Source organism: Cygnus olor, chromosome Z, assembly GCF_009769625.2.
Source record: "Cygnus olor isolate bCygOlo1 chromosome Z, bCygOlo1.pri.v2, whole genome shotgun sequence".
Classification (NCBI taxonomy): Eukaryota; Metazoa; Chordata; class Aves; order Anseriformes; family Anatidae; genus Cygnus; species Cygnus olor.
Window position 1 is genome coordinate 11,325,314 of NC_049198.1, and position 15,138 is coordinate 11,340,451.

Consider the following 15,138-nt stretch of genomic DNA (forward strand, 5'->3'; position numbering starts at 1 on the left):
AACAACATCATTTTTTAATCCTCTCTCCCATGTTTTAAAAAAATGTTCCACGGGTTCTATCCCCAACAGCTGAAAAGTAGCTTCTGGAAAGCCTTCTCCGCTGTCTGCAGAGCAATATACTTACCTGAATCCGTGAGAAGCATTATACATGTTAAATGACTTATTATTTAAAGCTAGAAAGACTCCTAGTTTGGAGATTAACTCAAAAGAATTCAAATTATCAGAAAAGTAACTGCTTCCATACGAGCAAGGCTGAAGTTCATAATGTAGTAAAATATCTTGAAAACACAGAATAGCAAGTTTGCCTAAGCTGAAGCTAATTATATGTAATACTCTCAAACTCCACTTTTCTTCAAAGAGCCAGTGCACATGGTTTTTAATTGTTATATGTTACTTAATAAGGTTAGTTTAAAAAAATACCGAAGTCTTTTACTCTCTCAGAAAGCACTTGAAATTAAAGGGATCTCTCAGAGTACACCATATCCTTCTCTCATCCCCAGTGAAGAAACCAACACCCAACAGCAAGCTTGAAAAGAGGAAAAACAAATGAAGTTACTATACTTACTCTTTTTACTTCCTCTTCTTTTGTATATCTCAGGCAGAAATTAAATACTCTAAGGTCTTTACAGTAGATAATTAGCTTCTCTGGGTATTTTCTCAGTTGTCCAGTTAGAAGTTTCTTTTTCTCATCATAAACTACAAAATTAAGAAGTAAATATCAAAAAATTGTCATTATTTGATAAAACTATCCCTGCTTGACATCTCAAAATTCAAGCCCAAGTCAAAATAAGCACCCTATAACAGTATTGCAAGCTGTTGTGCTGACACACACAACTTTTTTTTAAATAAACCCACTCAAGCTACTCACTATAAGATAGAAACTGAACTTAAAAGTAAGCCAGCTGCTCAGTGATTACCTCTGAACTTACTGCGCAGCCAGAATGTGAACAAAGTTTTGATACGCATAAGGAATAATTTAGTAGTTTTGACAAAAAGAGTCCCCAGGCAACTGTCTGTATTAAGTTCCTTAAAAGAATTATTTTTTTAAGCCATCATAAAGCCTTGAAGACAACCCTTTGTTCAGTTCTGTTTGAGAATGTACCATTTCACATCTTCAAGTACTGCCAGATAGGCCACTGGAAAGGAAACCAAATAGTGTCTCACAACCATGCTTCAATATTCTCCCTAGCCCATTCCTTCACCAATTCACATCAACATACATAAATACTCTGAACACCAACCCAAAGTCAGGCTACTCAATAAAGATTTCCCTACTGCTTACGAACTATCAGCCTCACTCTTGTGTACTCTTCTTTTAAAGAGAAAGCAATACAGGCACACCTGTAGGCCCTGCTGCAAAAACACCAAGTCCATTTCGTTTGGCTTGTAAAGTAAAAATTCATTTTCTACTATCTTCCATATCTTGAAGACAAGAAGAATCTCATGAAACAAAGATCCCTTAGACAAACAAGAGGTATTCTTGAGGAATTTGTCACCTGTACTGCTCTGCAGTACTATTGCTTAAATGAAGTTAGTATCTCCGTATTTATAGGAAATAGTTGGTGCACTGGAATAAGATGCTTGTACACCTATCTTAACCAGAGAGTTTGTACAGCGTGAATCGCAGCATTTTGAAGGAACTGTTTTGTATGTCTCAGCAAGGTAAGTAATCAAAATGTAGACTGGATAAGCTTCACAGATGAAGCTGTATTCTCTGACAGATCTCATCTGACATTTCATCAATTAACAAATGCAGTTGCTCTTTACAGACTGTCCAAGCCTAGTTTCAAAAGCAAGAACTCTACCCATTTTCTAAAACAGGTATGGGTATGTAACAAGAACACTGGCATGAGAATGCATTTAGAAGTGTGACACATGTTAAATTAAGAGCTGACCTACCTCCATAGATTTGATCTACACATTGCAGGGTTATGTCATTTTCTCCTATGATCTTATTCTTAAATTGTGACTCCTAGAACATGAAAAAAATCTCAGAAATCTCACACTAAACAGTAGCACCTTCTTACAAGTGAAGCATGTATTTGGTACATTTTAGTATCAGTTTTATTTTTATAAGCTATGCAAGGGAGAACACTGAACAGTTATTAAATTACAAACAGATGCACGTTATATAGGCATAATTTATAAACTGCAGATCCAGTTTGATTAAGTCTTAACTGTTCCTGCAATGTAGATAGTTACTACTTTTCAAATAACTTCGAAGTATGCATTTCTATTAAGGGTCACATTTTAAACTAGAATCATTGCAGTAAACAGGAAATACAGTAACTTGATGTAATCCAAGCCCTTTTTATGAAAAATTTCCTTGCTGTGGGAACCTGGCAGGAAACAGTGTCTTAAGAGAATAAATATCCCACATCTTCTTGAGTTACATGTTCCAACCTAAGAGTCAGATTTACCACTGGGCAAAATAAAGACAACTCAATTCTGTCAGGCTCCCTTCACCTATACAATTGCATGAATTCAGAGCTTAAAGGATATGGTTAAAAGTAAAGCCACAATTAAACATTTATGTTAAATACTACTACCAGAAGGCTTATGGTACACTACATCGACAAATCACATTTTACATGAAGACGGCTGTGAACAGCCAATCTCACTCAAATGACATCCAGGTCTGCACTACTATGTATCGAGTGACTAACACCAAACTTCCACTGAGAGAAATATAGTCGACCTCAGCACGCTATAAAACTAGGATTTAACAAGCTGCTGATAGAACAGAAATTAGCAAGGTCACTATGAGGTTTAAAATACACCTCATGTGATCTGGGGAAAGGGCTCTGAAGCTTTGTCCAAATTAATTCCAGGCTGTCCAAAAATCTCTATTTTGCTGCAGAAGCTTTTGTTTTCAGCATTGAACTCCCTGGAATTTTACCCTGAGAAATTTCTGACTATAATCAACATGTCAAACTGTATTCTCATTCTTGTTCACTTTCAAAGTCATCCTGCACTCTTGAGAGCCATACTAGCTTCTCCACTTGTAACACCTGTATGATGTTCATATAAGTTTCATAGAGCTTTACATGCTCTAGCACATCCACAGAAGTGTGGCATTACCACTCCTCTTTGACAAAGAGGAGTAATAACATCAGTTTGGGCATCTAAAAAAAGTAAACTAGACTCATTTCTAAGAACTGGGGACTTTTTAGCTTCTCTAGTGTTTGTCAGCTTGAAGTCTTTGCAGTTGACACCTGACTCTGGAATAACAGAGCCACACAGCAAACATTTATCTGGAGCATTTCCATTGCATATCAGCCCACTCGGTCTTGTGCAACCCTAGAAGGGTTCTGCAGATGTAGCCCAAATTTAAGTCTAACGTTATACAACAGTAGAAATGTTTGAAATTTCTAACATGTCTAACAACATTTTGACACTTCTACAATTGCAATTAGATCAGCAGTCAGAAATCAAGTTTAAACTAACTACAGATTTAGCTTTCAAACCAATCCATTCTTTTAAATTAAGCTTTACATAACTACCAATTCACAAGATAAAAAGAATTATGAACCACATCTAACTGTAAGTGTCCACATATAGACTTAAAATATTTTCACTGAAATAGTCATTAGAACTTGGGGAAAGGTATGTATGGACCAGATAGTGCACATGAGCTTGTGGTCACTAAAAAAAAACTTTCCATAAATCTATATTCAGTCTGTGTTCTTATATAAAGGAAAGGTAAGATTATTTAGTCAAAGAAACACTATACTTCTTCAGAGCCTGTCTGGTCATAACGAGAAGACTTGTCTTCCTACATTATCATCTGAAGCAGAATCATCATCAAGGAAAGCAATCTTGAAGTTTGTGCATACAAGTTTCCCATAGGTGCCACGATTTGACCCATCTTCTTGTATGTACTTGTATACTGTGCTCGCCTCACATAGCAGCAGTTCACCTGTATAAAACAAACTTGTAACATTAGTTGAAATAATGATATGTCAGTTATCTTAAACTCAGTATTTACTTCCCAACAGCTTCTTGTAACTGCTTGCCTGAAGATAAATCATCATTGTTAGGCAAATATTAAGAGGCAGCTCCTGGAATAAGTACTCAGAGAGCTTCCCAGGTTGTTATTAAGATTTCAAAGGATGGACTGAACACTGTTCAGCTGAACACATTTAGGAGTTCTGCATGCAGAAGCATCTCTATCATTGCCAACTAACTGGTAGAAGAATAATACATGCAGTAGTAAAGAGCTACCATGCAAACTTATACCTGAAAAACCCAAATCCCAGTAAAGAACAGTTAATATAGTCAATGAACAATTTGAAAACTGTTCCAGTTTTCCACACTGCTAAACTCTTAACAATACTGAAACATTAGAGTTAATTATTACAAGCTTATCATAGTTAGTTTTTGTAGCTTTGACTGGAGATGTTGCTGATTTTATATGTCCTAGCACTACCTTAAGTTTCTCAAACAAGTTTATACAAATAATGGTCAATTAAATTTTACTATTCAAATTAGCAGGAACTGAATTTCAAGTTTAAAAAATAAAGACAGGTTTTAATAGATATGAACAGTCAGACTAGTTGTTTCTAGAAAGTACAGAAATCTGACAAAACAACACTAATTTATTCTGAGCTTTTATTTGTACATTATCTTAGCAACCTCATCTTTCCTGACCTTGGAAAACACAGTCAGTATTGTAAGAGAAAGAATTGTAAATTTAACAAAAAAATCTTAACAGTGAATGAAACATTGAACGGCCTGAACAGCTCAAACTAGAAGCAAAGCAACTAGAAGTTACGTCTCCACTAGTTCTTGTTCTTCGGCTCCAGGACAAAAGGCAAAGCCACCTTTAAGAAACAGGACAAACTAAAGTATGGACAATTTGCCACATGCAGCTTTACCTGAAGATACTGTTCTCTATAAAAAAAAACAGTTTTTATATTTTTTCAGTAGTCCACGCAGATACAGATACTTAAAACATTCAACCTGTGTGGGTGGGTACTCCCAAACCTCTATTTTACAACTCTGGACAGAGATGTCACTTGGGTGTTTACTGTACGCAAATAAGAATCTTTATAAGTAATAAAAAAATGTAAATTATATAATTCTAAATATACAAGTTACCTGGTAATAAATGAGGATTTACTTCCTTTTCTATGGGTTCCTTTATCTGTATCTCCTAGAAAGAGAAGAGTAATTACTTCTTTGCAAGATCATATCTTTAATATATGCTGTGACTGCACCTTCTCTTTAATTCCTCACATTCTAGCTAATGGGAAAATTATTGAGAATACTTCCAAATTAAGGACAAAAAGTTTGCAGTACGCTCTTCCTTTTAAGGTAAGTGGTCTACTAGCTAGATAAGTAAGGTTGACACCCACAGTACCAGTTAGAAACACAAAAAAGGAAATGTATTACTTGCACAAGGAACAGACAAAAACAAAGCATTACTAACACTATTCACAATCTTTCGGTACAGGGTATGTGTAAACCTGATGCATTACATCATCTCCCAGAGTTCATTCAAAAGCTTTTCCACATGACTAAGTATTTGTTTCTAATGCACTCTTTGTGATTTTTCCGTGCTTCATCCTTCATTACCCATTTCTACTTTTCTTATATGCATTACTGCAAACAAAGTCAGTCACTTGAATGGTATTCCTAAAATTACAGAGAAAGGGATTTCAGAATCCCAGAGCCAAGAGGTAAAACAAGTCATAGGATATCCTTTAGTTTGGACTCAAATTGCATAGAACAGATCTATTCAACTCTCAGTATCACTTATTCTATCCTTAAGGTGCTGACAGTTGGGCTAAAAATCTCCAGCTGAAAGACTATTAAGCCAGAGGACATACTACACCCTTCCTGCTCAGCCCATCAGAACTTCCTCCTGCAGCCAGAGTCACTTCACACGCACTGGAGTCTCTATGGAAGGCTATTAGTTAATGGGAAACCCCCCGGGAGCCACAGCAAACTAATTTTAGTTTGTGACCAGCATCCAGAGTCAGACTTTGCAAATCAAGGCAAGCAGTCAGAAGGAGACATAAGCAATAGCAGTTTTGCTGGATTAAACACAGAAAAAAACCCCTGAGAGCATAAAAATAGTCTCCCTTCGCCATTCACATAAACACTTGCTCTCAAAGCTCAGAAGACCCAAAACAAAGCTTTGAGGAGGCATAGCAAAATTAGAAACACCAGGAAACTGTGTCATGAGAGCAGCAGAGGCTTTCAAGGCAGGCTGACGGTGGTAAAGGTTCACAAAAAACAAAAGTGGTGGTGTCATGAAGAAAAATCTCTAGCCATAGGTGGTAGCTAACACAGAAAATACAACACACTTTGTTGCCTTTGACTCCCAAGTTTGGATCTTGTACAAGTCATTTTTAATCAAAGTTCCCGTTTGCAAGTTAAAAAAATTATTATACAAATATGGCTCAGGCAGAACACTGCTGCATGCAGAGAAGAAATGAGTTTTCCCAGTGTTGTGTCTTCACCACCAGTGCCTCTAAGCTAAATGTTGGGTTGCCTAGTGTCTGTATAGCCATGCCTTCTGTCATCACTGTTTATGCACAACCAAATGCAGGACTGTTCCCTTACAAACTACATGCCAACAATTACTGCTATAGAACAGTAAAGTAATACACTAACTAGGTGTTTTCCCCATTAGCCTTTGCTCTGCAAGATCTCATCAGGCATGTAATAACTTCTGTGTACAAACCAATAGCTTAAATTTCGCTCCTACAGATATGAGCATCACTGTGTTGGTGCTGTGAGAGAAGTAGACCAAAAACATTACTGACCCCAAAGAAGTCCTTTGAGCTTACATCTATCTTTTTTAAAGTGCAATGAAGCTTTTATAACAGGTTCAAAATAACTTGCCTGTATGATAAAAGTGGTTAGAGGGTAAATTGGCTGTCTTCTGAAAGCAGTGAGAATTTTAATTACATAGCATCACAGCAAAATAGAGACTTCAGTCAAATGTGTAGCAGAGCTAAGATTTTAAAAATCCAATTTCACTATTTGTTGACAAAAAAACACAAACTGAAGTGCTTACTGCAGGCAGAACTCCTACAGAACAGCTTCCAACCACTGAGCCTCTAGAAGTAAGCTCTATTTCAGAGTCAACACGTGCATTCCCACAATAAAAGCACAGATATTTTAAAGACAGTTTTCATACATATGCACTAGGGATGGCTAGAATGCAAGCAACAAACAGATGAACTCTGCTGATTAATCCATTCTGCCTCAATCATTTTCCACGGAAGGCTATTAAAATGTTAAATTCTAGTAATGTCGCTTTTCATATTTGTTCTTTTTAAGAGAGAAAGCAAATACTTCTATAAAGAAAAGCTGTTAACTCCCCCCAGGAATCAGCACAAGCTGTGTAGGAACCCAGAAGTTTAGCTAGTCTTTCTTCTCAGTTTCAACTTTATTTTTCTAACCGATATCACTTTGGGACAATACAGATCTTAGATAACTGGCACTTAAGTCACTCCTTTCTCCTCAACATCGCCTTAATCACAGGCATGAAGTTTATACCCCCGCCTCCCCTTACTCACAGGTTTGGGCACCTACTTGGTGAGGTAATTCGCAGGTCATAAGATCAGCTGGAAAGTCTGTACTTCTGCTATGCTTGGTTTTCTGTTACTGCTTATTGTTAGCAGAACTGGCTCATGGACAGGAGACAAGCACAGAAACAAAAGCAAGGGAAGCATCAGAAGCAGGTCTGTCCCCTTCAACAAGCTGCTAAATCTGCTCAGGCCTCAGGAAATTTCACCTTTTACCCATTTGCTGAAATTAAGGATGCAAACAGTTTCTGTATATGACCACTGGACGTCAGACACCTCTAGAAAGATGTTTCTTCACCTGGAGTTCCTCATTCTGAGTGCCCCAAGCAGCATCTTTGTACTTCTTACTCAAGACATAACACAGAAACCCTATTATCAGGGCTATCTAAGCAGATACTAAGCAGATACCTAGATGACACCATGCAGGAAGTATGGATTGCCCCAAAAATTACAGAAACAAAGACTTCTGCTTTACTGGAGGCTTTAGAAGCTTCTTACTTTGAGATGCTTCCCACACTTACCACGTACTACATGCCTTTTTCCATGTTATCTGAGTAAACAGCAAGAGGCAACATATCAACACCTTATAGTTATCCATTATAACAGTACAGAGTACCCACTCATACAGAAACTGCAGGCTGAAAGCATGTCACACCATACTGATTTGTTATGTACCATCCTTCTCATTAGTCCAAGCCAGCCTCAGCTGAGCAGAGCAAAGCACAGCACTACAACCCTCAAGTGCCCAGGACAGGGGCACCACACACTCTGCAGATTCTCTGCTTCAAGAGCAGCAAATAATCAAGAACACAGTTTTCTTAAGGAAAGGCTCGCCTCTTCTATTCTGAATACTTAGACAGCCCAGGGATTTACTCAAGTACAAGGGACGACCGCAGTTTGCAATACCCAGGGACTGCATTCAGCTCGCTCTCTGAAGAAAATATTGCAGAGGGGCTACAGGGTATTCCCCAGGTCTGTCTGGGGAGATAGCTTTTTTGCTAAAGCATGAAAAAGCCACAAACATCAAGCTTAAGGCAGTAAGGTCAAGCAGCTGTTATGCTGTTTTAACAGGGTCCTAACAGTTCGGGCAGGAGAGGGATCCCACATCCTGTTCTGCATCCTGGAGACTCACCACAACTGACAGCAATTCCTCACCTCCCACTCCACAGGGAAATAAACTGTGGACAAAAGAGGGACAAAAAGTGAGAAACATTCCCTGCGTGCTTGCATCCAGATTACTCGGATTTTGTTGGGAAATTTAGAATTTCTTTGGAAAATTTGCAAAATACATATAGAAGCCTAATAATACAGGGTATTGCTCATCATGGCAGAGGGAACCATATATGTGGTCTGCTACAGCAAATTACATGCTGTAATCTCTGAACCTACCTTACCCCACAGTGAAGTTTCCACTTGCCCATAGCCAGACATCTTTGCTAGAGGTAATTCTAGCAGTGGAAAGAAAAATTTTAGTAAACATGTTGGGGAAAACAACAATTACTAGACTCAAGTCACAAAGGAACCAGTTAGTTATCACTTCCAAGGTTTCAAGAGCACTGGCTGAAACATCTGTTCTTTCAAGGCTGACCGCAGATAGTGCTGTGAGAATGCAAAATATTTTAGTATTATGTAGCTTTCACAAGTAATCACTCCACAGAAAAGCCCTACATTATGCCGAGGCTTGCTGTGAACTTCGTTTTGATTATGGTTTACTCTAAGGCTGAAAGGGCTGAGAAATGTATAGTTAAGGAAGCTGTCTTTCAGTTGTAAAGCTAAACTGTATAATGAAATACTTGCAAGTTATTGTGCTAAACAAGTGAATGTGCTATTTCTGAGTAAAATAAATCAAATTAACGTTTAACAGCTCTACTGGAATTTCATGAAAAAAACAGAATACTGTAAACACACTTAGCATATACAGAGCATTCAGAAACAAACCAGAATCCATGCTTGGTATTTTCTGAATGACTTCCTTGATCAAGCAAACCTAATCCCATGCTGTATTCTGTAAAATCCAGGGGAGATACTTACTATATTTTAATTAAAATATCACTGAAAATAATCTCAACACCTGTTTTCCTTCCTTCCATAGCTCCATTATCCAATAGCCCATTAGATCATAGCACATGTTTTCCATGGCTGTTTCATCTGTTATCCTTTCCTCTTTCCTTACATTGTTCTCTTCATCTCCTCTGACTTCAGCGCCTGGCTTCCCCCACGTCAATTCAGAGCCCAGCTGCCCACTTCAGCAAGTTTTACTCCTTACACCATGCTTCACCTCCACTACTAATTCAGACGGAGCATCGAAACACATAATACAGCGCCAAGATTTACAGGGAACAAGTATTTGTGGGAGACCATATTTTCATGGGCTACTTAACTTCCACCCAGGACACATTCTGCATTTAATAAATAAGCAGCAGCTGGCACCTCGTTCAAATCCTGCTTTGACTCCACACACATACCCATTCACAGAGCTCTGACCAGGCAAAGCAACCACTCAGCACCATTACAGCTGTTCTGAAATTATATGGAAGAGCATCACAGGATTTACAAGCAAGAAACAATTTTTTGTTTGTTTTAAATTTAAGGATAAATATAAGAACTAATATCCTATAACGAGTAACGTGAAAGATTTAACTTTTTAGAATGCACACAAAAATAAACAGTAAGCTTCAAACCAAATTTGACACCACAATTGTTATTCAAATTGAGATTTTTATGGAAAGTATGATCCAGCTTGTTAACCTTGCAAGGCTTTTCTGTTCTGAAATTTTAAAGTAAGAAAACCTGAAATCATTCACTGGTCCCGGTTTCTGTGTCTCTATAGACAAACAGTCCTAGCTTGTGATCAGACATGTCAAAACATTGACTCTCATACCCTACTGCTCACCCCATTTCCTGCAGGGTAGCCAAGTCTGTCCTGAGGGGAAGTGTGTCATTAATATCAACATCCTATGGGCTCACTCTCAACAGACCTATGATTGATCTGTGGTTCCATATAGCAGAGCATAACTAGGTTATATTTAGTCAGTTGTCAAAAACTCCACTTCTCCAGACATCCTGGGAAACACAGCGGAAGCCACCTCAGTTCCTTAATAAATTGCATTTTCTGTTCATACCTTACTTCCATCTTGCCATATGTTATTAACAGGAACTGAATTCCTGTTTTTCTTCATATTCAAACAAAAACCAAATGCATTTTAAAGCTAACTTGATTTTATTGAACATTACCTCATGTGGCCCTCAGGTGTGAGGAATGGAGACTAAACAAGCCAGGGCTAGAACAAAACTCAGCTCTGCCTGCTGCATTTTCTTTTTGCAGGGCTCCCTTAACCTAGAGCAAGGTCTCAAACAACTTTCTAGGCAAATGAGGACAAGCCCAATGAATCTGAAACTTGCAGCATGAAGGACTATACTATAACACTACTATATTGCTCTATATTGCATTGGGGGTGACAGAAAGTCCTGTTACAAATCAGAAGCATAAAGAGAGACAAGGCAAAGCACCACACGTTCACAGACAAGCCCACCACGAACTCAGATTCTATCTCGATATATCCTCAAGCTCTCAAAGCTCCTGAACTGCACTTTCTCCCCTTCTGACAGAGTCTACCAGACGAAGGACCACACTAAACACATCTGTCACATATGCACTTCCCTGAGCATCTACTACTGAAAGAAGCAGGTTATCTAACAACTGCCCTAGCATGGCAATTACATTACCTTGATGACAGTTACCAGTTGACCAAACTAAGAGGGACTGAAGTATTTCCACTGTTCTACCAATCCAGTCCCAGTTTTAAAACTCAACTAAATGGCAGTTAAAACAGAAAATTTGTGTTCAGGAGGCGGTTCTCATGTTTACACAGAATACAGTTCCTTGACAGATAATCACTTCTGCTTATTTTAGCATAGATACCATGCTTTTCCAGATCCCCAATAACCTCAAAAGGTTTCACCATATCTCTAAAGTTGTATTTCTGATCCTAGTAAGAACCACTCAAGTCTTCAGCTTCCTGTGTAACCATCCCATAAGGCAATTACAGGTTGTCAGAAAGGCAGCAGTGCCTGACAGGGCAATGAGTTAAACTTGCTTTAGTTGCTACCAGCATCTGACCTCAGTTTCAAGGAGCTTTTTGGCACTGCAAAAAGATCGTAGTTTTGTGGCAGAAGTCATGGCTGTATTTCAAAGCTTCCACTGCAACAGCCAACGAACTCCTTAAACATAAGTGCATCAGGCAGATGATTAAAAACAACAGGAACAAATAAAAAGCACATGAGGGCAAGCTCTGCTACATCAGGATATTTCATTAAGAACTTCATCTTCCAATTTAAGTGCTTTCATTATTGTTCTTGCAGCCATCAAGACCTGAGGAGTTGCACTACAGTAGTTACCATCATGTTAAAGTCCTCTTTATTGTTTGCTGCCTTACCATACTACATATATTTGACTTGCAACTTTTCCTGCTGCCTGTTTTCTTCAGTCAAGTTTAATCATCCAGCATGCTTGTTTTAGTGGTGAAATATCTTTCAGTAAGTCCAACAACTGAAGCTCCTACCTTCACAGAAATTCAGTTTCCACAGCATAAACATTTTTGTGTATTTGTACTATGTAAACACCTTTCTAAAATGCAAGGCTGACTTCACATGGATTTACTCACAGACTCCAGAAATCTTTGTACCTATTGTTTATATCCTTTTTCACTGGGGAGTATACAAAGAAGATAGAAAGCTTTTGAAGTAAAATGACAAGACTACAGGTCATCAGGCTGAAAAAAAGAAGACTATAAAAACAAAATTGCTACCACTAATAAGAAAATAAACTTTAAACAGCATAGTTGCCTTGAACAGGCTGTAATAATCGCATGGGTGTTTCAAAGACACTGAAAAATAAAACAGTAGATTCTTCAAGGTTCTGTCAGTGATAAACCCAGTACTAATTAACAAGATAACAAAAATATTTTTTTATAGTTATCACGAGGATAGAAGCTGAGAAGAATCAATGTGACACAAGTTACAAAGAATCCTGAAGGAAAAACAAAAAACACAAGGACAAACGGCTAGTTTTCACGAAGACTAACCTTCCCGGACAACTGTTACTTGCCGGCTATAAGAATGAACAGAGCCCAACCGCAGCGCTGAACTAACAGCACTAACAATACACCCTCAGTGAACAGACCTAGACACTCGAGCCAAAGCACCCACAGAAGACTCTATAAGAAAGGGGACTGAGGGAGGAGACCCCAAGGAGACCCCACAGTCCCACGCAGGACCCCCACAACCCCGCGTAGCCCCCTCAGCCCCTCACAACCCCCGACCCGCTCTCCCCGCCGCTGCGGGGACCCGGCAGCCCCGCACCTCTGGGCTGATGTAGGACACGAAGGACGGCTTAGCCGCCTTGGCCCCGCTGCTCAACATGGCTCCAGCCGCCCAACCGCCCCAGGAGCCGGCGGCGCCGCCACTCCCCAGGGCTTCTCCTCAGCGGGACCTCAGCAGCAGCGGCAGCATCCGGCGCACGTAACCGCCCCCGCCGGCCATTTTGTGAGGCACCGCCTCCCCGCCGCGCCCGCCCTCACTGGGCACCGCCGCCATCAGTCACAGGCGCGCCCTCCTCCTATTGCTGAAGCCCCGCGTCGGCGCCGCCTTTGCGCAGCGGGTAATTAGCGCTGTTAATTAACCCCTGGCTGTTCGGGTGCTGGTGGAGGCTGAGGTGCGGTGCGTGGGCGGGGCGGGCTGCCCCGCCGCTGAAACAACAGCTGCCCAGGCGGAGATTTGCATGCGGGGTAGACTTTATGGATTTTTTTTTTCTCCCCCACATAAAGCATGCTTTATAAGTGTCACTAGGCTGTAGGACGTGAGCATCAAAAGGTTTTATTTGAAATAAAAAACACAACAACATATGAAATATTAACGATAAGCACGTCTCATTTCCTCCCGCTGCTTTTGCTGTAGTACTTCTCTTTATCTACCCCAAGCCCGGGCGTACAAAAAGTAGAGGAAAAAGAAGTGCATGCAGTCCTAAGACAGCATTTATAGAGCTAAAATGTAGTGACTTGCAATTCAGAAGGAAATTAATTCCCCTTGCTTCAGCCCAAGCGCAAAGAACAAGCGGCCCTTTGGATTTAACCGCCTTCTGCCTAAAAATAAATAAATAAATGAATGAATAAAAAAACACCCCAGACCCCAGAAAACTCGAAGGCTAGGTTTCATTAGCAGTTTCACAACAAGGGCTGCCCTGCTGCGTCATCCCACGCTCTCATGTTTCTCCCCACAGCTGCTCCCACCCCATTCCTCTGCGCTGCATCTGCTCTCGGCTGCATGGCCCGTGAAATTACACTGGTTGGTGTAAGTCCAGGGGGAGGGAAAAAATGGGATATATGCAAAGAAAGAGGATAATATTATATATATATATAAAAATAAGGGTTGGGAATTACAGTGGCAATCGCAGGGTTACCTCAAAGCACTCCCTGACTTTACAGCAGCCTAAGGCAAAAAAACAGCTGTTTAATGGCATAGCACATATGGAAGGGATGTTTTGACACTGGGCCAGAGTCTTAACTCAGATGGAAAGTGCAAAAGGAGCTTTAATTCCCACAGAGCACATGGGAATTCATTCTTCAACATCTCATCAAAAAAGCCCAGCATCCAAAAAATCGGAATGTGGCCACTACTTTACATCAGCCAAATAGCCCCACAGCCCCGTGTCCACCCCCCAGATAATAAGCAGGGGATGCTTGGAAGAGGAGGATGGGTGCAAGCAGGAGTGCTCTGTCTGGGGGCTTGCTCCCCAGGACTCCACTGTGCTGGGCAGAACCCCCTGCAGAAGAGATTTGAAGCTCTTTTCCAGTAATTTGAGGGCCAGATTTAGATCCTGCTGTCATTGGTGAAGGTTTTCATGTTTTTAGAATGGAAGAAACAAAGCTGTTAAGGCAGGCAAGGTAACTTCCCTCAGGAAAGTTCATACATGTCTGAAAAGGCCAGCTGCCAGCCAAAGTCACTGCACCCCAACAAACTACAGGGCACCGGGGGTTCCATTCCTTTTCACCTCCTCCGGAGGACCTCTGTGCACTGTCTTCTCCCTTTCTCTCAAAATCTGCAGGATCTGTGTGGAGTATTCACAAAAGCCAAAGCCAGTTCCTGGGGTGGTGTATTCTTGCTGTCTGTCATCCCATGTAACTCCCAAATTGCAAGTCTAGTTCTGTGCTTCCACCAACTTTCAGTCCATTTTATGATAAAAGTGAGTATATCATATCCTGTCATTTAAATTAATTCAAATTTGGATGCATGTCAATGACAGTCATGCAAATATGGATGAGTAAAACTTCATATAGAGTTGAATTCTAGCTTGTCCACAGTGGGTGAAGAACATCTGGTATTTCATTGCCCTCATTTTATCTTTTTTTTTTTTTTTTATTAAACCTGCTCCTGATATTTTGCATTCCTTCTAAAAATATAATCGCAGTATTTACCTCTAAAGCTATCTGCAGTAGGGAAACTCGCAGACCAGCTCCACTCTTCCCATGGACAGAGATTACTTTGTTTAAAAAACTTACATGCCATGAATTTGAGTAATTCCTTGGGCTGAATTCCCAGC

The 15,138-nt window shown here is 40.0% G+C and overlaps 1 protein-coding gene across 1 annotated transcript in view; it reads right to left on the reverse strand.

The window, feature by feature from the left end:
* Nucleotides 1-13,112, reverse strand: part of MTMR12 (myotubularin related protein 12) — a 33,082-nt gene extending 19,970 nt beyond the window's left edge. The window contains exons 1-5 of the mRNA XM_040539941.1: nucleotides 12,903-13,112; nucleotides 5,101-5,155; nucleotides 3,780-3,919; nucleotides 1,900-1,972; nucleotides 566-696 (exon numbers count right to left, since the gene is read on the reverse strand). Of these exons, the coding sequence (XP_040395875.1) occupies nucleotides 566-696; nucleotides 1,900-1,972; nucleotides 3,780-3,919; nucleotides 5,101-5,155; nucleotides 12,903-12,962 (459 nt within the window). The 5' untranslated portion in view covers nucleotides 12,963-13,112. The remainder of the gene's footprint in view (nucleotides 1-565; nucleotides 697-1,899; nucleotides 1,973-3,779; nucleotides 3,920-5,100; nucleotides 5,156-12,902) is intronic.
* Between the last annotated feature and the right edge of the window lie 2,026 nt (nucleotides 13,113-15,138).